The sequence below is a fragment of the Elephas maximus genome, chromosome 7 (genome assembly GCF_024166365.1).
Source record: "Elephas maximus indicus isolate mEleMax1 chromosome 7, mEleMax1 primary haplotype, whole genome shotgun sequence".
NCBI classification, from domain to species: Eukaryota; Metazoa; Chordata; class Mammalia; order Proboscidea; family Elephantidae; genus Elephas; species Elephas maximus.
In genome coordinates this window covers 102,320,111-102,342,111 of record NC_064825.1, presented here as the reverse complement: position 1 = coordinate 102,342,111, position 22,001 = coordinate 102,320,111, and the positions used below count along the sequence as shown (strand labels likewise).

At 49.1% G+C, this 22,001-nt stretch overlaps 1 protein-coding gene across 2 annotated transcripts in view; it reads left to right on the top strand.

The window, feature by feature from the left end:
- The window catches only part of LRP4 (LDL receptor related protein 4), a 55,456-nt gene that overhangs the window by 16,118 nt on the left and 17,337 nt on the right, over nucleotides 1-22,001 (top strand). For both annotated transcript variants that reach the window (XM_049891049.1, XM_049891050.1), the window contains exons 2-27: nucleotides 882-1,028; nucleotides 2,436-2,552; nucleotides 2,795-2,908; nucleotides 3,270-3,386; nucleotides 3,742-3,870; nucleotides 4,113-4,232; nucleotides 4,858-4,983; nucleotides 5,551-5,676; nucleotides 5,868-6,002; nucleotides 6,400-6,525; nucleotides 6,818-7,048; nucleotides 8,111-8,267; nucleotides 9,321-9,538; nucleotides 9,698-9,874; nucleotides 10,517-10,639; nucleotides 12,633-12,841; nucleotides 13,016-13,097; nucleotides 13,872-13,977; nucleotides 14,987-15,188; nucleotides 16,826-17,015; nucleotides 17,104-17,235; nucleotides 19,016-19,156; nucleotides 19,497-19,583; nucleotides 19,689-19,860; nucleotides 21,199-21,361; nucleotides 21,486-21,711. In XM_049891049.1, coding sequence (XP_049747006.1) covers nucleotides 882-1,028; nucleotides 2,436-2,552; nucleotides 2,795-2,908; nucleotides 3,270-3,386; nucleotides 3,742-3,870; nucleotides 4,113-4,232; nucleotides 4,858-4,983; nucleotides 5,551-5,676; nucleotides 5,868-6,002; nucleotides 6,400-6,525; nucleotides 6,818-7,048; nucleotides 8,111-8,267; nucleotides 9,321-9,538; nucleotides 9,698-9,874; nucleotides 10,517-10,639; nucleotides 12,633-12,841; nucleotides 13,016-13,097; nucleotides 13,872-13,977; nucleotides 14,987-15,188; nucleotides 16,826-17,015; nucleotides 17,104-17,235; nucleotides 19,016-19,156; nucleotides 19,497-19,583; nucleotides 19,689-19,860; nucleotides 21,199-21,361; nucleotides 21,486-21,711 — 3,873 coding nt within the window. The remainder of the gene's footprint in view (nucleotides 1-881; nucleotides 1,029-2,435; nucleotides 2,553-2,794; nucleotides 2,909-3,269; nucleotides 3,387-3,741; nucleotides 3,871-4,112; nucleotides 4,233-4,857; nucleotides 4,984-5,550; nucleotides 5,677-5,867; nucleotides 6,003-6,399; nucleotides 6,526-6,817; nucleotides 7,049-8,110; nucleotides 8,268-9,320; nucleotides 9,539-9,697; nucleotides 9,875-10,516; nucleotides 10,640-12,632; nucleotides 12,842-13,015; nucleotides 13,098-13,871; nucleotides 13,978-14,986; nucleotides 15,189-16,825; nucleotides 17,016-17,103; nucleotides 17,236-19,015; nucleotides 19,157-19,496; nucleotides 19,584-19,688; nucleotides 19,861-21,198; nucleotides 21,362-21,485; nucleotides 21,712-22,001) is intronic.

Genomic DNA, 22,001 nt, shown 5'->3' with positions numbered 1-22,001 from the left:
CAGGGGGAGATCAGCAGTGAACTGTGGCCCCCTCTTTCCCCAGCTGCAAACAGCCCAGCGGGTTAGATGAATGCCCAGAGTGGGGAGAGTGACCCCGGCAGAACCCTTTGTTCCAGCTGAGGCTGAAGCGGGGGCACTGAGCCATTCACACACCATCCCAGGGCATCATGCTGGGCACTCTGGGGAGGGGGCACTGCAGCCGGTCATGGGACTTGGCCAGGCAGATAGCTAGATGCTCAATAGGGAAGCCCAGCTTCATGCTTCGGAGGATGGGGGAGGGACTGTCTCTGGCAGCCTTTCTCCAGGCTGTGGCCTGTCCCACAGACAGGAAGGCCCTGGTCCCAGTCACTCACCCCTAGTCAGCCTGGTTCTTTCCCCACTCCTCCTCTCCTCTGCTCCTTCCTCTCCTGTGTGGATTCTTTATTTCCGAAGGAGCACCAGGATATTATTCCCGCTAATTGATCTTCCCCTTCCTGGCCAGGGTCCACAGGTCTGGTACTGGATAGAGGCAAAGTCATCCATATCTCAACCTAGTGTTGGAGGGAAGGAAATGGAGACCTCCCAGCATCGCCCCTTCTGTCCCCTGCCCCCCTTCCTCAAAGCACCAAGCGGCATAATTCGTTTCTGGGCAGAAAAGTCCTGTCATAGAGGTGGCACCTGGACAATTTGTGACCCCAAAGTCAGAGGGCATTTTCTTGACCATTTATGCACTAGAGAAGGGAGAGGAAGGCATGATTAGGCCATCTGTATCACCACTGTGGTGTCACCGTGGCCCCCTGGGTGGCCATGCCCTTGGACTAGGCTCCTGTACCCCACCCCTGGAATGAACTGTGGTTGAGTGGGAACCTGAGCCCTCACTGGTTCCTTTTCCCTCTGTCCAGGCCTGGCCAGCAGCCCCGAGTGTGCTTGTGGTCGGAGCCACTTCACGTGTGCAGTGAGTGCCCTCGGCGAGTGTACCTGCATCCCCGCCCAGTGGCAGTGTGATGGAGACAACGACTGCGGGGACCACAGCGACGAGGATGGATGTAGTAAGAACCTCCCCACAGGATGGTGGGAATTGGTGCAAGAAGGACCTGGGAGTTGGGAAATAAGGACAAGCCTCATGGAATATTCTGGGGAGCAACTGTATCACCCTCAGACAATTGGACTCTTGCCGGGGTGACAGATATTGACAGAGGGGTGGTTTCTTAACTATATATGTGGCCCTAATTCTCCCACCCACCCAAATTTCATTGGCTCATCCATGCATATATGTCCAGTAAAAAAAAAAAAAAAGCTTAGAAACAAGTGTAGAAGGAAAAAAAAAAACACCCTTGGAACAACAGGTAGTCTCTTTAAGTAGATCACTCTATATTTATGTGACTATGTATTTGTATATGTGTACTGCATTTTTTATTTTTATACTATACGTGGATGCAGATTATTTCTAGTCATGGTATCCTGCACAGTCGTACCTTTTTTGATAACATAAACGTTGGAAGTTCTCTCTTGTAGTAATACTATGTAGTAATGTAGCATAGTAGGCTTGGGTGTCCTGTCTTGGATATACAGAAATATCACTGCTGAGCCAGTTGCCTGGGTTTAGGGGGCAATCTCTGACCTGCAATATCTACGTCTGAAGTTGGCTTATTAGGCTAATGAGAACAAAGCTATAACCTGGACCTCATTAACCCTAACCAGTTCAGCTGATTGTAATGATGATAAATGCCTCACTTTCATGTAGCACTTTTATATGCATTATCTCAAAAGACCTCTGTGAGCCAAGTATAATTACACCCATTGTATAGTCAAAGAAACTACAGCTAAGAGAGGGTAACTGACTTGCTCAGTGTGATAAGTAATGAATTCTAGAACTGGAAATTGAGCCCGGATGCGTCAATCATGGTTTAGCAAGAGGAAAGGAGAAAAAAGCCCTTCATTCTCATGCTCATGTTTTCCTTACTGCTTTCTGAGTGGTTTTGACTTCTTTGGGTTGTTCTTAAGGAGCCCTCGTGGCACAGTAGTTAAGTGCTTGGCGGCTTACCAGAAGGTCAGTGGTTCAAACTCATCAGCTGCTGCACGGGAGAAAGATGTGGCAGTCTGCTTTTGTAAAGATTACAGCTTTGGAAACCCTGTGGGGCAGTTCTGTTCTGTCCTATAGGGTCACTATGAGTTGGAATCAACTCACCAGCAATGGGTTGGGCTGGGGTTGGTCTTCTTCCCTTGCCTTGTGAACCCTGAACCATCATTCCTTTCTAGTACTTTCTCTTCTTAGCTGTAGTTTCTGCTTAGCTTCTCTGTCAGCTGGGGCAGGCATAGGAGTCTGTGAGGAAAAACCGTAACGAGACACAAAGATTTGGAACAAGGGGTGTTTTTAAAGGTTTTCTGGCCCAGTTTAGCTTGTGTGAGTAAGGATACCAGATTGATTAACTTCCCCTTCTCTTCCCGGGACTCAGTGCTGCCCACCTGCTCCCCTCTTGACTTTCACTGTGACAATGGCAAGTGCATCCGCCGCTCCTGGGTATGCGATGGGGACAACGACTGTGAGGACGACTCAGACGAGCAGGACTGCCGTGAGTGTTGGCAGGGGCCAGATGGACTCCATCAGTCAGAAAAATGATGCCTTGGGCCCACATTAGCCCTTGAGTTTTCAGCTCCTCTCTGGGGTGGATAAGCCCCCGGGATGCGGGCACCTCCTCCCAGTTAGGGCAGCATTGGAGTGTCTTGACTGCTCTAGAAGGCGTTACATTGGGCTTCCTGGCACTGAGACCCCGCTGCCTGCAGCAGCCTGACTGCTCTGTGCCCATACCCACAGCCCCCCGGGAGTGTGAGGAGGATGAGTTCCCCTGCCAGAATGGCTACTGCATCCGGAGCCTGTGGCACTGTGATGGTGACAACGACTGTGGCGACAACAGCGATGAGCAGTGTGGTGAGTGGTGCTCCGGGGAGGCAGGCCGAACGGCCAGTGGCTGGCCTGGCCATGGAGGAGATTGCAGCAGTGATCCTCTAGCACTGCCTGACCTTGAGCTGCCCCAGGTATCTGGAGCAGCTGGGGAAAGGCAGTAGGGCAGAGCAGTCCAGAGCCCTTCCAGGAACCATGGAACCAAAATCTGAGGCCCAGTCTTTCCAGGACCTCAGCTTTCCCTGGACAGTCTGCAGCAAATCTATGCAGACTGTGGGGAAGGGCTGGGTCAGACCCCCAGGGGCAGCGAGGTTGGGAGTCAGGGCAGATGGTAAGAGGGTTCCCTGCAGGGCTACCTCAAGACTGCTGTCTCGTTGTGTCCTCCCAGACATGCGCAAGTGCTCCGACAAGGAATTCCGCTGCAGTGATGGAAGCTGCATTGCTGAGCACTGGTACTGTGATGGTGATACTGACTGCAAAGACGGCTCTGATGAGGAGAGCTGTCGTGAGTAGCCTCAGACCTCAGGCTGTTGGGCTGGGAGAGGGCAAAGGCCTCCATCCCACAGATTAAGAGTCAAGGTCAGAAGTGCACCTACAGTGGACAAGGAGGGTGGGTTCCTGAGAAGCAGCTCCTCCTAGGCTGGACTAGGGCAGGGTCGGGTTCCCCAGGTGGGAAGAGGGGTCTCCTTTTGGCCCACCTGAATGTGGGCGTCTATAAGAGCCATCCCAAGTGAAACCTGGAGATATTTCCCTTGAGGAAGGTGCCCTACCTGAGCACCTTGCCCCTTTGAGGAGTCAGGGCCCCTCTCCTCCATCCAGGCCTGAGTGTATGCCCCTCCTCACCCCTGCCTTCACTCCAGCCTCAGCTGTGCCGGCGCCCCCCTGCAGCCTGGAGGAGTTTCAGTGCGCCTACGGCCGCTGCATCCTGGATATCTACCACTGTGACGGTGACGATGACTGCGGAGACTGGTCAGACGAGTCTGACTGCTGTGAGTGCTCTGGCCAGCGGCCAGCGGGAGGAGGGGAGGCCAGGCTGGGAGGAACTCCTCCAATGGCAAGGCACAGGTGCCAACTGGGGCAGGAGCTCAGGGGAGGCCTCTCTGGATTCCTGGTAACTGGTCCTTGTTGGGCAGAGATGGAGCCCTGGTGCTGGGGCTGAGGGTTTCTGGTTTGCCATGGGATTCTGTGTGTACAAACTGGCTAGAGACAGGAGTCTGCTGTGTTTCCCCAGCCTCCCACCAGCCCTGCCGCTCTGGAGAATTCATGTGTGACAGTGGCCTGTGCATCAATGCAGGCTGGCGCTGTGATGGCGACGCAGACTGTGATGACCAGTCTGATGAGCGTAACTGCAGTGAGTGGGGGACGGCACCAGAGGGCTGAGCTGGGAATAGGGAGAGGAGTTGTGGATTCAAAGAGGGCACCCTATATAAAGCTTGAAAACATCATACAGGACCTCTATGTACAGTTGTGCGGGTCGTACACTGCATGGAGCACTATATCCAATGGGATGCCATTTACATGATAGGTACCAGTTTTATAAATTCATCATAGCAATTTTTAGCCGATGGCAGTGAAGTGTCTTCAGGGGGAAAAAAAGTCAAACCAGTTGCCTATGAGTTAATTCCGACTCATGGCGACCCCATGTGTGTCAGAGTAGAACTGTGCTACATAGGGTTTTCAGTGGCTGTGATCTTTCAGAATTAGGTTGCCAGGCCTTTCTTCCAAGGTGCCTCTGGGTGGACTTGAACCTAGTAGCCAAGCACTTAACTGTTTGTGCTACCCAGAGACTCCAAAGTGTCCTGAGGAAAGGAAGCCTTTTTCTGATTCACACAAAGATGCCATGCGGGCCAGCAGTGAGGGTGACATCAGGAAGACTGGCTTGGGCATGGCACTGCGTAAAGCGCAGCTCTGGGCGTCAGGATGGAGTTTCAGGCTGAAATGGGGCCAGCCTCTCACTAGGCTTTTGCTTTGCCCAGCCACCTCAATGTGTACAGCGGAACAGTTTCGCTGTCGGTCAGGCCGCTGCGTCCGTCTGTCCTGGCGTTGTGACGGGGAGGATGACTGTGCAGACAACAGTGATGAAGAGAACTGTGAGAACACAGGTGAAATTTCTCAGGGCTACCCCAGACCCCTTAGCCTGGAATCTGGGTGGAGACGGGATGGAAAGAGGATATTACTGTTGTTTATCTAGTTGGGCAGAGCTGATGCTTTGTTTGGAACTTGGCCACGGTCTGGATTTTTCCTACCCTTCCCGGTTACCAGGATCAAGTCCAGGTGCCTCCACTGACCTGCAGCCTTAGGGCCTGGAGCACAATGGCTGCAAATTTCACTTGCCACTCGCATTCTAACTCACACACCGCCCGTGCCTTTCACTCTGGCCTAGTGAGGAAGGACTACTCTGTGTGGCTGGCAGCTCCCCCAGCCACACCTGGTGCCAGGCATAGATGCACTTTCTCGTTCCATCCTACATCCCGCACTCTCCCACTGTGAAGAAAACGAATGCGGACACTCAGCCAGCCCTGTCTGAGCTGTTTCCTGCCTTGGACCCCAACCCTCCCACCTTGAGTCTCATCTGTCTCCAGCTTGCCCTAGAAAATGACAGGCTCCCATCCTTTTGTTGACCCAAGCCCTGCCCTGCTGTGACCCACCTTCCCTCCCTCTCCTTCTAGGAAGCCCCCAGTGTGCCTCGGACCAGTTCCTGTGTTGGAATGGGCGCTGCATTGGGCAGAGAAAGCTATGCAATGGGGTCAATGACTGCGGTGACAACAGCGATGAAAGCCCACAGCAGAACTGCCGTGAGTGTCCTCAGTGGGCGGGCCTGGCCCATGGTTTGTGGCTGAACCCCACCCATAGAGCTCAAAGGGAGTCAACCCCAGGGACTCTGGCTGCTTTGGGAGCAGTTCTTCGTGGTCCAGGTAGAATGCCAAGTTGGCTGTGTGGAGGAGGATTCTGGGCTCAACTCCCATCTCTGGCTTGGTTGGCACAGGGCCCCGGACGGGTGAGGAGAACTGCAATGTTAACAACGGTGGCTGCACCCAGAAGTGCCAGATGGTGCGGGGAGCAGTGCAGTGTACCTGCCACACAGGCTACCGGCTCACAGAAGACGGGCGCATGTGCCAGGGTGAGCCGGGGCCTGGTTTGGAACAGAGCCAGGATGCTAGGCAGGGGCAGCAGACAGTCAGCTGTGTTTGCTGTGGGTCAGGCATTTGACAGATGTAACCTCGTTTATCATCACAATAACCCTAGGAGGTGAGGATTGCCCTCCCATTTCACAGATGGGGAACCTAAAGCTCAGAGAGGTTAAGCAACTTACTGAAGGCCACACAGCTGGTAAGCAGCAGAGTTGGAGTTCCAGCCCAGGTCTGCACGACTCCAAACCCCTTCACCACTTGTTATACAGCCTTCCTGCTAGGTCTGGAAAGTAGATGGATATGTGGGCAGGAAAACAGCTAGTCAGCCTGGGAGCTGGGGGTGGGAGGGTGGCAGAAGGGAGATCTGACCATGCCCGGTCCTCCTAGATGTGAACGAATGTGCTGAGGAGGGGTATTGCAGCCAAGGCTGCACCAACAGTGAGGGGGCTTTCCAGTGCTGGTGTGAAGCAGGCTATGAACTACGGCCCGACCGGCGCAGCTGCAAGGCTCTGGGTAAGAGGGGTTGGCACTGGGCTGAGGGTGGAGACAAGCCAGGTGTGCTGGTGCTCAGGGGTTAGCTGAGAGCTATTTCCATCTCAGTAAAATGGAACAGCCGGTTGCATTCTGGAACCCAAGAAAGACCCTGGGGTGGGGAGAATATAGTCCAGAGTCCCCTTCTCCTCTAGCACTGAGGCTGAGTGCTCAGGGCATGCCCTAGTGGCCAAGAGAACTAGGGGTGCATGCTGATGGGCACCAGGGGCAACTCTGGAGCCCAGTGGGGCCCCGTTTCTATGCTGTGTCCCAGGGCCGGAGCCTGTGCTACTATTCGCCAATCGCATCGACATCCGGCAGGTGCTACCGCACCGCTCCGAGTACACGCTACTGCTCAACAATCTGGAGAATGCCATCGCCCTTGACTTCCATCACCGGCGTGAGCTGGTCTTCTGGTCAGACGTCACCCTGGACCGGATCCTCCGGGCCAACCTCAATGGCAGCAACGTGGAGGAGGTTGTGTCTACTGGGTTGGAGAGCCCAGGTAGGGAACAAGCTCCCATGGGGAGGGGCAGGCCCACATTGTGTGCAGAGCAACAGTGGAGGGAACAGGCTTGTAGCTTGCAAACCTGGGGTAATAGAACAATTTTTCTTCCAGTGAAATCTTAGCTGGAACATTAATATAGAAAACGTTTGTTAGTCTATGTTAACTTTATAGATTCAGATTTAAAACATTCACTTGTTATTGAGCTCAATCCATGAAAACAATGAAACCATTTGGATAAATGCGATCATTTGAAATCAGGAATTTATGGATGACAAACTTTTCTGTTGGCCTTAGCATCCAGTTTATTTCTGAGTTTTGTTTTGATTGCTCACTATGAAGAATATTCTAATTGACCCAGATGTTGTTGTTGTTAGTTGCCATCCAGTCAATTCCGACTCATGGCAGCGCCATGTGTGTCAGAGTAGAACTGCTCCATAGGGTTTTCAAGGTTGTGACCTTTCAGAAGCAGATCACCTATCTTCTAAGGTGCCTCTGGGTGGGTTCAAACTGCCAACCTGTTGGCTAGTAATCAAGCCCTTAAGCGTTTGTGCCACCCAGATATTCAAATAGTTACAGATTAAAAAAAAAAAAAAGATATCACCAGCAGCCCACTTCGTAATCTCAAACTATTCTCCAAGCAAGTGAAGTGGATTAGAATTTGGAACAGGACGCATTTGAACCCAAAGTTTGTGGAACTTCTGAAGTGCCTCTGTAGCACCCTGGGGCACAACTGACAAGGCCTGAGGTAGTGCAGCGGAGATCCCTAGGTGTGGGTTGCAGATCCAGAATTATGGAAACAGGAGTATGGTTGGCTGTGAGGAGAGAACGCGTGACCTTTGACAGTTACTTGACCTCTCTGAACCTCAGTTTCCTCATCTTCATGGAAATTAGACTACATGGCTCACAGAATTGTTGTAAGAATTCGATGAGTTGGTGCATGTAAAATCATTAGAACAGTGTCTGGCCCAAGGAAGTGCTTCATCTAAAGTTGGCTCTTGATGTGGCACCAAGGAACCTGGGCTGGATCCCTGACACCTTTCTGCTGCCTCTTTCCATCAGGGGGCCTGGCTGTGGACTGGGTCCATGACAAACTCTACTGGACAGACTCAGGGACCTCTAGGATTGAGGTGGCCAACCTGGATGGGGCCCACCGGAAGGTGCTCCTGTGGCAGAACCTTGAGAAGCCCCGGGCCATTGCCCTGCACCCCATGGAGGGGTGAGTGACATCTCAGTCTTCCAAATCCCTCCTGCAATCTCTGGGGCAGACTTTACAAGGGGTGTCCTCACAGTGTGGGATCAATGTCATGGGTTCTGCACCTCGGCACGTCTGGGTCTGAGTCCTAGCTCTGTCATAACTGGCTGTGTGGCCTGAGTTAGTTAGTTAACCTCTCTGCCTCTGTTTACTTATTTCTAAATTGGTGATGAAAAATCATACCTACCTCATAGTTGTGTGAAGATTAAAAGAGATGATGCATTTAAAATGGCACATAATATACATTAGATAAATTACTGAGCTAACTAACAAAAATTAATAGTAATTTTTGTTATTAGAGAAAAAGTCCCCTGAAATAGAAGTTGTTAACTTCTGGCTTTTTAAAATTCAGTGTAAACAATTGAGGGCAAGGGGGAGATTTTCTAAGATCCTGCAGTTGTGGGTCATCTTTAGACCCATTGTGTGTGTGTGTGTGTGTGTGTGTGTATGAAAAATATGATAGGCAGTGGTAGAGATGTGGCAAAGAAGAAAGTCTCAGTCCTAATTAATATTATACTATATTACCCATTCCACAAGGGTGGAGATTTTTGTCTACTGCCGTACCCCAAACGCGAAGAATAATACCCATAGTACCAGTTGCCATTGAGTCAGTTTTTGACTCATGGTGACCCCATGTGTGTCAGAGTAGAACTGTGGTCCATAGGGCTTTCAGTGGCTAATTTTTCAGAAGTAGATCACCAGGCCTTTCTTCTGAGGTGCCTCTGGGTGGACTCAAACCTCCAACCTTTTGGTTAGCAGCTCAGTGTGTTAACTCTTTACCCTACCCAGGGACTCCCACCAGAGTGGGTAGTTAAAAAAAAGTTAAATGAATAAATGCCCTGTCTAAAGACAGTTAAATTCAAACATTTTTTTAAGAAAGCACTCTGTGGGCTAATCAGAATATATCTCCTACTAGTTGGAATCATCTGGGTGAAGTAGATAAAAGCTAGATTACTAACCCAGCTGCCTCCCTGCCCTCTGCTACCAGTCTCTCAGTTTCCTTTTCTTCCTCACTAGTACCATCTACTGGACAGACTGGGGCAATACCCCCCGCATTGAGGCCTCCAGCATGGATGGCTCTGGACGCCGCATCATTGCTGATACTCATCTCTTCTGGCCCAATGGCCTCACCATCGACTATGCCGGGCACCGTATGTACTGGGTGGATGCTAAGCACCACGTCATTGAGAGGGCCAATCTGGACGGGAGTCACCGCAAGGCTGTCATTAGCCAGGGTGAGGCCCTTGTCTGCTCTCATTCATCTCTCATTCTCCTTGTCCCATTTCTGCCCCCAGGAGCCTTGCCAAAGGGTGAGGTGTGTGCAGTTGCCAGGCCTGGGCCCAGGGGCTGTGGCGGGCCATGTCTGGGCTGAGGTCTTCCTGGACTTTCCCCAGGCCTCCCACATCCTTTCGCCATCACGGTGTTTGAAGACAGTCTGTACTGGACAGACTGGCACACCAAAAGCATCAACAGTGCTAACAAATTTACGGGCAAGAACCAGGAAATCATTCGCAACAAACTCCACTTCCCCATGGACATCCATACCTTGCACCCCCAGCGTCAGCCTCCAGGTAAAGTACTGCCCATTGGGTAAGCCAGAGTAACTTCATAAGTGATGTGGCCTTTGGTGCCCCCGGGGACCTTCCCTGCACCTGTCACAGTTGCCTTTGCCTCTAGTGGGAAATTCGGGGTTGACATTGACGTGGGCTAAGTCCTCGCTCTGCTTCGGGTAGTACAACATTGAGGCTCATGAATGAGAAAATTGACGGATTTGGCTTTACTGTTCCCAGCTAATTCATGCAAACGTTTATAATAGGGCATTTCCTATGTGCCAGCTACTCACTGTGCTAGCAACTGGGCCAGACAGAAAAATAATAAGACATAGTTCCTGCCTTCAGGGAGCTTAAACCAAACCCACTGCTGCCTAGTTGATTCCGACTTACAGCAACCCTATAGGACAGAGTAGAACTGTCCCATAGGGCTTCCAAGGCTGTAACCATGGAAGCGGACTGCCACATCTTTCTGCTGCAGAGTGGCTGGTAGGTTCAAACCACTAGTCTTTCAGTTAGTAGCTGATTACTTTAACCACTGTGCCACGAGGGCTCCTTTTCAGGGAGCTTACACCTTAGCTAAACCCCTACTACCTAGCCTTGGGCCCACCTTTGCAAACCTTTGATCTTACCTGGTCCTCTTGCTCTGGGCTCATTGAGCAGGGAAAAACCGCTGTGGGGACAACAATGGAGGCTGCACCCACCTGTGTCTACCCAGTGGCCAGAACTACACCTGTGCCTGCCCCACTGGTTTCCGCAAGATCAGCAGCCACGCCTGTGCCCAGAGTAAGTGGATCCGGGGCACGAGTCTAAATGGAGGGGCCTTGTGAGGGTGGATGAAAAGAACAAGGGATAGGAGTTTGAGCGATTGCCTAATGTGAGGAAGCACCAGGCTCCTCAGGTCACCCCTAGAGAGGAAGAACTTACAAGGCTGCGGACTCTTATATCAAAGCTGAGGACTGAGGGCTCAGCAGTAGTCGCTGAAGGCTCAGTGACACCACCCAGTCGTGTATGTGCACCTGCCATCAGCCTGTGTTTTATTTCACCAGGTAGGATGCTTTGTCTATAGGCAGCAAGAGGGTACCAGGCCCTTCTAGAAAGCAAGGGGTTGGTTTCCTACCTTTTACATTTAGCCTCATCTGGTTGAAGCCCTTCTTTCAGCCCCTAAACCAGGGAGCCAAAATTGGGATCTCTGATGATGCCCTATGTACATAGAAAAAAATCAAACTTGCTGTCTTTGAGTTGATTATAACTCATGGCTACTCCATGTGACAGGGTAGAACTGTAAGGGTTTTCTTGGCTGTAATCTTTACAGAAGCAGATAACCAGTCTTTTTTTCTACAGAGCCATTGGGTGGGTTCGAACTGCCAACCTTTAGGTTAACAGCCAGTTACAAACTACTTTTGCTACCCAGGGACATTTCTACGTATATAAAAAAAAAAAATATATAGGCCTTGGATAAATATGTGTCTAACAAGTGAAAGACAACGGGATGCCCTGTCTTTTGTGCCAGTGCCCTGGTCTCTCCTTGAGCTGCTGCTTTGGCCTCCTGCAAAATTATTGCCTTGAGAGGGTGGCCCTGTATAACTCAGAGCTACAGGTGCCTTTTCCTAAGAATCGCCTAGAGAGAAGTAGTCCAGGCATGTTGCATGACCAGCGAGAGGCCTGGGGTAGTTCCTCACACATCAGCAGCTGCTCTTACCCCACTGCTGTATACCTCACTGACCCCCTTATCTCTGGTTAAAATCAAATTCCCTTGGGATCTGGATTCTTTCCAGAGAGTGAGATTAAGGAAAGCATTCAGAGGAACAGGAGAAATACTCACTCAACACAAATTGATTTCATCCTAGTTTCCTGCTCTGAGTTCCCCCTTGCGTTCTTTTGTGCCCAGCTCCTTCCGTATTGTATTGGTGAGATGTAAGAGGTTTCCCCAGGAGCCTCTCCTTAAGGGTCTTCCAGAGCTTGGAAGAAGACAGTTGGTAAAGTTAGGTAAGAAGTGCCTTTTCCAGGCAGAAAAATATCCTAGGGAAATATTCAGACAGACCAGGTAGGGACAGGGGATGGAGAAGAAGCTGGGAAGATGCTGTACAGAAGAATGGCCAGAGTTACATTTCTGAAATCAGGCAGACCTGAGTTCAAGTCCCAGCTCTGTTGCTTTATAGCCATGTGATCCCGGGCAAGTTACTTAACCTCTGTTAGCATCAGGATTGCTCATCTAAAACATGGGAATAAGAATAATATATATCAGAAAGGATTGGTGTGAGGGTAAAGGAGACAAGGCAATAAAAGCACTAAGCTCAGTGCCTGGCAAGGAGTCAGTGCTCAATTACTAGCCATTATTGGCCAGAGTCATGAAGAGAACGGCAAGAGGAAGAGATCTAGATGATGGAGTGGAGCAGCCGAAGCCTGAAGCAGTCATAGAAGTCAGAGAAGTAGCAGGAGGCAGGGGAGGTGGTGATCTGGCCAGTGGACTACAGGAGATGGAGAAAAACAAGGGAAGTAAGAGGAGAGAGAAGTAAAAATGAGAGCTGACAGACACTTAAACAGGATGCCATCCTGGGCTGGATAGAAGCCATTTCAATTGGATCCCAAAGTCTGGTTCTGCCAGCATGGGCGGCCCAGTGCTCAAAGTGCTCCTGAGATGTGAGGAATAGGGGGCAAAAGGCACCAAATTCCAGGAAGTGTGATTGAACCAGATGTCACACAGGTGAGCGTCTGTGTCTGTCACTGTTACTGGATTTAGAGCATTAAAAGAAGACCCCTTTCGGCCTTTGATCAGGTCTTGACAAGTTCCTGCTTTTTGCCCGAAGGATGGACATCCGTCGGATCAGCTTCGACACCGAGGACCTGTCCGACGATGTCATCCCACTGGCTGACGTGCGCAGTGCTGTGGCCCTTGACTGGGACTCCCGGGATGACCACGTGTACTGGACAGATGTCAGCACTGACACCATCAGCAGGGCCAAGTGGGATGGAACAGGACAGGAGGTAGGGCCCAGCGTGGGCCTAGCCCCTTGGGGAGGGCAGAGATTGAGGGGTGGAATCCACCCTCTTCAGGGTAAGGGCTTCTCATGTTTTTGTCAACCTTGGGGACTGGCTGAGTTTGGGCCCCAGAGCTTGGGTAAAAGTATGGTTGGTAATAGAGCTTTGCTTCCTGCCTAGGTGGTAGTAGATACCAGTTTGGAGAGCCCTGCAGGCCTGGCCATTGACTGGGCCACCAACAAGTTGTACTGGACAGATGCAGGTATGTGTGGGCAGCCACAGCCTCTGTCATTGGTGTCTGGCTCTCTGGGACTCCTCTCACTTAAAACTTTGGCTTCAGGTAAAAGGGGCCCAGTGCCACTCCTAGACTGGTTCTGTCTTGGCCTGAAGTCCTTGGTAGATCAGAAGTGGTGGGGCTGCTGCAGAGCTGAAAGGAATTAAATGGCAGCTATAAAAAAAAAAAAAAAAATTTTTTTTTTTTTATGTAGCTGATGCTTGGGAATATTTTGAGACATTTCAGAAGAAGAACCCATAGCCCTGTGGTTTTCCTTCTGTCACTCTCTGGATAAAAGAGGCATCTTTGTTAGCCAGAAGGGTGTGGGAGATAAGGGGAATGCTTTAAACCAGTACTACTCAAAGCGTGGTCCCTGGACTAGCAGCATCAGCATCACCTGGAAACTCGTTAGAAATGCAAATTCTTGGGCCCCACCCTAGACCTACTGAATCAGAATCTTTGGGAGTCAGGTTCAGGAATCTGTATTTTAATAAGCTCTTCTGATTCTCATGCGTATTACAGTTTGAGAAACATTGTCTTAAATTATAGGACAGCTGGTTGCTTTGTTTGGGGAAGGCTTGCTTTTCCAAGAAATGGGATTGATCACTTCCTTGAATTTCTTCAGTTTACTAATTATCCATTGTGCCGCTGTTGCAAAATATTGAGCATCTACGGCAGACCAGGCTCTTTGCTGGGCATGGAAGGCAAGAGGGTGAATGAACAAGACTAGAGTTAGCGTCTTTGTCCTCTACTTCTTGGTAGGTACAGATCGAATTGAGGTGGCCAATACAGATGGCAGCATGAGGACAGTACTCATCTGGGAGAACCTCGATCGTCCTCGGGACATAGTGGTGGAACCCATGGGCGGGTGAGCGAGCACCTGCCCCCTTGAAACGAGCTCCACCCATCCCCCAGACCTGAGTACTAGAGGGGAACCCGGGAATTAGGGAGACTGATCAGGTCTTATGGGTACTCCCAGGAGGCAAGGGCAGCTGTGGCAACCACAGAGAATAGTGATGACCCTGTTTCCTCTGTGGACAAAGAAAGCTTTTTAAGGTTTTCTTTCTTTTTTGTTCTGCTTACAGAAGTAACTCATTGTAAAAAACAAAACTAAATTTGTAGAGAGCGAAAATCCGTATAATCTTACTCTCCAGTAATAACCACTGTTAACAGTTCAGAAGGAAGTTCTTACCAGGTTTTCTTCTAAGCGTGTATGTACATTTGTTGCTGTAGTGGTTTTGGTTTTACAAAAATGGCATACTGTTTTGTAATTTCATTTTTGTTTTTCACTATATATTTTTGGTATACATCTACCTTGTCCTTCTTAATGGTTTTTTAGTATTTTGTTAAATTTATGTTCCATAATTATTTAAGCCATCTGGTCAAGGAAACATTTCTTATTCTCTGTTTTTATCAGCCCTCTTTCTTTATTTCCAGATAGGCCTTATTTGCTGAGTGCCCCTTCAGCATTGGGTTCTGCCCTTATTAAGACCTGGAGTACCTTTGAAGGAGCCCTGGTGGTGCAGTGTTAAAGCTGCTAAACAAAAGGTTGGTGGTTCAAAACCACCAGCCACTCCTCTGGAAAAAGATCTGGCAGTCTGCTTCCGTAAAGAGTTACAGCCTTGGAAACCCTATAGGGCAGTTCTACTCTGTTCTATAGGGTCACTAAGAGTTGAAATTGACTCAGCAACAATGGGTTTTTTGGGTTTGGAGTATCTTTTGACAGTGATAGAAAGCTCTGAGCCCAGGGATGAGGCTGGGAGCTGAGATGAGAGTCTGGGGTACTATTGCAGGGAGAAACCCTGAAACCCTGGGTACTCTGAATCCCCAATGGGTAGTAACTAGACACTTGTAAGACCTCCACTGCCTGTGCCCAGGTACATGTATTGGACCGACTGGGGTGCAAGTCCCAAGATTGAACGAGCTGGCATGGATGCCTCAGCTCGCCAGGTCATCATCTCTTCTAATTTGACCTGGCCAAATGGACTGGCCATTGACTATGGGTCCCAGCGGCTGTACTGGGCTGATGCTGGCATGAAGACGATTGAATTTGCTGGGCTGGATGGCAGCAAGAGGAAGGTAAGGGTGGCACCTGGGCATCCTCCCACAACCCTGACAGCCTACAGGTAGCACTCACAGGCTGGCCTCTGACAGGAACTATGGGGACATAATGGTTATGGAACCAGCATGGGGTGTGTGCTTTTTCTCTGAGACTGTGGCTGCCCTCAGAGTCTGATGGGCCCTACTGATTGATGATGAAAGGAAACTGGGGATTTGTGTGGGTTGTGGGCTGGGGGTATAAGTGCACAGACTTCCCTAATTACCGACATCGACAACCAACTGTGGTCAACCAGTTGTCATCAAGTAGATTCCAACTGAAGGTGACCTCGCGTGTGCCAGAGTAGAACTGTGCTCTGTGGGGTTTTCGATGGCTGATTTTTTTAGAAGTAGATTGCAGGACTTTCTTCTGAGGCACCTCTGAGTAGACTGGAACTTCCAACCTTTCAGTTAGTAGCCAAACTTGTTAACTGTTTGTGCGACCCAGGGACTTCATTAACCATCATAACTAACTAATCACCAAGTACATACTGAGCCCATGATATACCTACTATACCTCTATATTTTTGTGACTATTTATTTTGCTATAATTTCAAACTTACAGAAAAGCTGAAAAAGTGGTAAAAAGAACCAATAACTAACATTTGCCACATTTGCTCTATCATTCTCATTCATTCATTCATTCTCTCTCTCTCTGTATATATATAATAATTCTTCTGAACCATCTGAGATTAAGTCAGTGACATCTTGCCCCTTGATCTCAAAATATTTCAATGCGTATATCCAAAAACAGGATACTGTCTTACATAACAACGGTGTAAAAAATTGTCAAAATCAGCAAATTTAATGCTGGTGCAGTATTACTATCTAATCCACAGTCCATTTTCAACCTTACCACCAATTGTTCCAATATGTCCTTAATAACTTTTATTTTTTGACCCAGAATCCAATTCAGGATTACCTGTTCATTGTGTTTATTAATCATGTCTCTTTAAGCTCTACTCTGAAACACTTCCTCAGCCTTTCTGTATCTTTCCTGAACTTTGCATTTTTAGAGTAAAGGCCAGTTATTTGGTAGAAGCCCCCTTAGTGTGGATTTGTCTGGTGTTTCCTCGTGATTAGACTTACATTATGTGGTTTCGGCAGAAATTCTGGATTAGTAAGGTCATGTCCTCAGTCCTCAGTGTGTCTCGTCAGTAGGCACATGATGTTGGCTTGTTCCATTATTGGTGATAGTAAATTGGATTGCTGGGTTTAAAGTGGTGTCCATTGAAAAGGTGCTGTTTTTCCCTTTGTAACTACTAAGCAAGTTGTGGCTGTAACAGTGGGCTCAAGCATAGCAACGATTTTGAGGATGATACAGGATAAGGACGCTATGAGTAGGAGCTGACTTGACAGTACCCAACAATAAGCAATTTGTGGAGAGATACATTGAGACTATGTAAATAACACATAACTTTTTTAACCCTTACACAACCCTTGGAGCTAGATGCTAGATCATATCACAGATTGGTAGACCGAGGCTCAGAGAGATTTCATAACTTGTTTGAGGTCATGCAGTAGGTAGGAGTGGCAGTGTTGTTTTCTGAACCCTTGATCACTGCTCTGTAGTGTCAGACCTTCCTGGGGGGATGACATGAGTGCTGGGGCCCTGGCAGGTGCTGATTGGAAGCCAGCTCCCCCACCCATTTGGATTGACTCTATATGGAGAGCGCATCTATTGGACTGACTGGCAGACCAAGAGCATACAAAGTGCCGACCGGCTGACAGGGCTGGACCGGGAGACCCTGCAGGAGAATTTGGAGAACCTCATGGACATCCATGTCTTCCACCGCCAGCGGCCTCCAGGTGAGCAGCCTTTGGCTTGTACTGGCTTCTCCTGGACTTTTCTATGCCCTGGTTCTCCTTATTGACTCCCCTCCTCCTTCCTACCCAGTGTCCACACCATGTGCACTAGAGAATGGTGGCTGCAGTCACCTGTGTCTTCGGTCTCCAAATCCCAGTGGCTTCAGCTGTACCTGCCCCACAGGCATCAACCTACTATCTGATGGCAAGACTTGTTCTTCAGGTGAGTCTAAGCATCACAGACCTGGATGCGGCCTAGCTGGGAAGGGAAGTGGCTCTCCTCCTTCCTGCAGAAGAGTTCTAGTGTGGTCTGAGAACCCCTGTAGGTCCTGATGCTTCTAGAGGCTTAGAAGAGAGGCTGAGAGCTTTTAGAAAAGTGGGGAGACCCAGGGGAGCAGGTGGACAGGATTGGAGGCAGGGTCCAACTAGTCCATATGGTGACTTCATGCATATTAGGAAAAGGTGCTTCTTTCTCAAGACATTTTACTTTTATCTATTGGAAGATTGTCACAATATACTGTTTTAGCTGGAACCAGACGCTTCACTTCCACCTGCCCCAAAGTTGGTACAGTAAAACCTGCAAAGGCCAGAACACGTGTAAGGCAGAAACCTGTCAGAGAAGGAAAACTCAAATACTTTCCACTAAATGAACAGCAATTAAAAAAGTGGTGACTACACTCTGTCAAAGGTGGAAAACTTGGAGACATGGAAAAACAAAGCAGTCCCGTCAAGTTCTGGGTTTCACAGTTTCCACTGTATAATAAATATAAAAATGCATGATTTCTACAATGTAAATGGCACCCTCCTTGAATGTGGCACCTTTGTGAACGTACAACCAGCGCAACCTGTGTGGCAGTCTTAATTGGCAGGTTCGAGAAGCAGGTCTGGTTGCCCAAGTGTTGAAAGTCGAGGTTTCTCCCTGGGGGATACTGCATGTAGGTTATATTTGTATCCTGACTTCCCAGGGAATTTGGAGTAACAGAAGACCTGTGAACTAGGCCTCCCAAATTGTGGGTAAAGCTCTTTTGTTGTTATCATTGTTAGGTGCCATCAAATCACTTCCAGCTCATAGTGACCCTGTACAACAGAATGAAATGCTCCCCAATGCTGTGCCATTCTCACAATTGTTGCTATGTTTGAGCCCATTGTTGCAGCCACTGTGTCAGTCCCTCTTGTTGAGGGTCTTCCTCTTTTTTGCTGACCCTCTATTTTACCAAGCATGATGTCCTTCTCCAGGGACTGGTCTCTCTTGATAATATGGCCAAAGTGCGTGAGACAAAGCCTCACCGTCCTCACTTCTAAGGAGCATTCTGGCTGTACTTTTTCCGAGACATTTGTTTGTTCTTCTGGCAGTCCATGGTATATTCGATATTCTTCACCAACACCGTAATTCAATTGCATCAGTTCTTCTTTAGTCTTCCTTATTCATTGTCCAACTTTTGCATGCATATGGGTCAGGTGCACCGTAGTCCTCGAAGTGACATCTTTGCTTTTTAACACTTTAAGAGGTCTTTTGCAGCAGATTTGCCCAATGCAATACATCATTTGATTTCTCGACTGCTGCTTCCGTGGGCATTGATTGTGGATCCAAGTAAAATGAAATACTTAACAACTTCAATCTTTTCTCCATTTATTATGATGTTGCTTGTTGGCCCAGTTGTGAGAATTTTTGTTTTATGTTGAGGTGTATTTCTTCCATTTCTTAAACTTCAAAGAGAGCTGCTTCCATTATATTAATAAAGAGCCCCCATTTATTGAGCTCTTACCATGTGTGAGACCCATTGCTAAGTGTTTTATGTACATGATCTCTTTTAGTCTACTCTATTACTGTCCCCATTTTACAAATGAGGAACCCAAGGCTTAAATAATTTAAATAACTTGCCCAGGATCAGTACTAGAAGCTAGCAGAACCAGGGCATGAACTTCAGTTTGTCTGACTCCAAATCCTCTTCATGGCTATCCTAGAGTGACTGTCTTCTCTCCTTCTCTGTCCACCTGTGCAGGTATGAACAGTTTCCTCATCTTCGCCAGAAGGATAGATGTACGCATGGTCTCCCTGGACATCCCTTATTTTGCCGATGTGGTGGTGCCAATCAACATTACCATGAAGAACACCATTGCCATTGGAGTGGATCCCCAGGAAGGTCTGTGCGGCCCTCCCCTCCCATCTGGCAATCTGTCCCTGCCCCACAGCCACCACTGTCCTTACTTTTCTTCCACCTTTGCCTCCTGCTAAGAGCCTGGGAGCTCCCTGGCCCTCTGGCACAACCCTGCCCCATCTCTACAGCACTTTCTCTTTGATTGTGAGGGCATAGCGTCCTTCATCTCCATCTCTGTCAAGAGTTCTCCTGCATTTCCCTTGATTTTCTCTGCTAGGGGGCATAGGACTCTCTGGCATGACTAGGGGTCTCAAGGCACGAGGCAGCCATGTGTGTCCCTTTAGGGAGGTGAGGGTCCAGGCTGAGCAAAGCCTTCCCTCCCCAGGAAAAGTGTACTGGTCTGACAGCACGCTACACAGGATCAGCCGTGCCAATCTGGATGGCTCACAGCATGAGGACATCATCACCACAGGTGGGGCTTCCTCCTAGCCCAGGGACCACCTATCTGGCTCCAGAGCTGGCAAATAGCTCATCTGTTTTAAGGCAGGAGCCAGTGTGCTCTTTTGACTTCCTGCAGGGCTACAAACCACAGATGGGCTCGCCGTGGATGCCATTGGCCGTAAAGTCTACTGGACAGACACAGGCACCAATAGGATTGAAGTAGGCAACTTGGATGGGTCCATGCGGAAAGTATTGGTGTGGCAGAACTTGGACAGCCCCCGGGCCATTGTACTGTACCACGAGATGGGGTAACAGCTGGATCTGGGGCTCTGGGCAACAGGGTGGGCTGGCTCAGCTGGGGCTACGGATGGAGTGAAGGGTGTACAGTGGAGAGCAAGCATGCTTCAGGGGAGCCCTGGACTGACTTCTATGCCCTAGTAACTTCTTTCAGTATAGTGCAGAGATTAAAAGAATGAGCCTTGGAGTCAGAGAACTAGGATTCAAATACCTTTATTAGCTGCATCACCTTGGGCCCAGGTCCCCCCCAACACACTTTTTTTTATCATGGTTGCAGTTGTTGTTAGGCGCCATCGAGTCAATTCCAACTCATAGTGACCCCACGTGACAGAGTAGGACTGCCCCATAGGGTTTCTTAGGCTATAATCTTTATGGAAGCAGATCACCAGGTCCTCCTCCCAGGGAGCCACTGAGTGGGTTTGAACAACCAACCTTTGGGTTAGCAGCTGAGCGCTTAACCATTGCATCACCAAAAAAACCCAACCTGTTGCCGTTGAGTCAATTCCAACTCCTAGCGACCCATGGGACAGAGTAGAACTGCCCCATAGGGTTTCCAAGGCTGTAATCTTTATGGAAGCAGACTGCTACATCCTTCTCCCATAGAGCAGCTGGTAAGTTTGAACTGCCAACTTCGTGGTAGCAGCCGAGCTCTTAACCACTGTGCCACCAGGGCTCCTTTTTATTGTGGTAAAATTGTGTATAACAAAACATTTGTCAATTCAACAGTTTTTACATGTACAATTCAGTGACAATATGTTCATCATATTGTGCAACCATCACCACCACCCTTTTCCAAGTCATCCTACCACCAACAGAAAGTCAGTGACCCCCAAGAATGAATTCCCCTTTCCCCCTCTTCCCATCCCTGGTGATAACTAATAATCTTGGTTTCATATAAATGAAATTTATATTTCATATAAATGAAATCATACAATATTGTCCTAATGTGGCTAATTTATTTCACTCAAAATGTTTTCAAGGTCCATTCATGTTGTAGCAGGTATCAGGACTTCATTTCTCTTTACGGCTGAGTAATATTTCATTGTCTGTATGTACCACATTCTGTTAATCGACTCCTCAGTTGATGGACATTTAGGTTGTTTCCACCTTTTGGCTACTGTGAATAGTGCTGCAAGGGCCCAGTTTTTAACCTCTCTGAGCCTCAGCTTCCTTACCTGTTCAATGGAGCTGGTAGTGAAAATGCACATCTCGTGATCCCTGTGAGGATAAAATAACACATGTAAAGTGGGTAGTGGGTTAAAGTGTTTTCCACAGTGTCCTGCACACTGTAAGTGCTCGTGATACAGGGTAGCTGCAGGTATATCCAGCTAGTATTCTTCCTCAATCAGGTTCATGTACTGGACAGACTGGGGGGAGAACGCCAAGTTAGAACGGTCTGGAATGGATGGCTCAGACCGCACTGTGCTCATCAACAACAACCTAGGCTGGCCCAATGGACTGACTGTGGACAAGACCAGTTCCCAACTGCTATGGGCTGATGCCCACACTGAGGTGAGCACCCTGCCCCTGCTGTTAACTGGAAGCCTAGGAAGATGGGAGAGGTCTGTTCAGGTGCTTCCCTGAGGGCTTCCGGTCTACTAATAGCCACACCTCACGTGTCCTCCTTCCTCTGCAGCGAATTGAGACCGCTGACCTGAATGGTGCCAGTCGGCACACGCTGGTGTCACCTGTGCAGCACCCATATGGCCTCACCTTGCTTGACTCCTATATCTACTGGACTGACTGGCAGACCCGAAGCATCCACCGTGCTGACAAGAGTACTGGTAGCAATGTCATCCTGGTGAGGTCTAACTTGCCAGGCCTCATGGACATCCAGGCTGTGGACCGGGCACAGCCATTGGGTGAGAAGACCCCTGGAACTGTGAGTCAGAAGCATCTGGCTTTCTGGGAGTATCTTAGCCTCAGAGCTATGTGCAGGACAGTGATTCCTTTACAATCAGAAAGACAGGAACTCATCTAAGATCCCTTCCAGGATCAAGCTGTGTTCCCTCCGGGTATGGCTGGTACTACAACTGCATGATGCTGTCACTTTCAAAGGACTCTCAGGGACACCTCTGCTTCTTCTCCTCATCCCTGCTAAGCCCTAAATCCTGCCTCTTAGGACAGCAGGGAATCAGCTACATGAAACTAG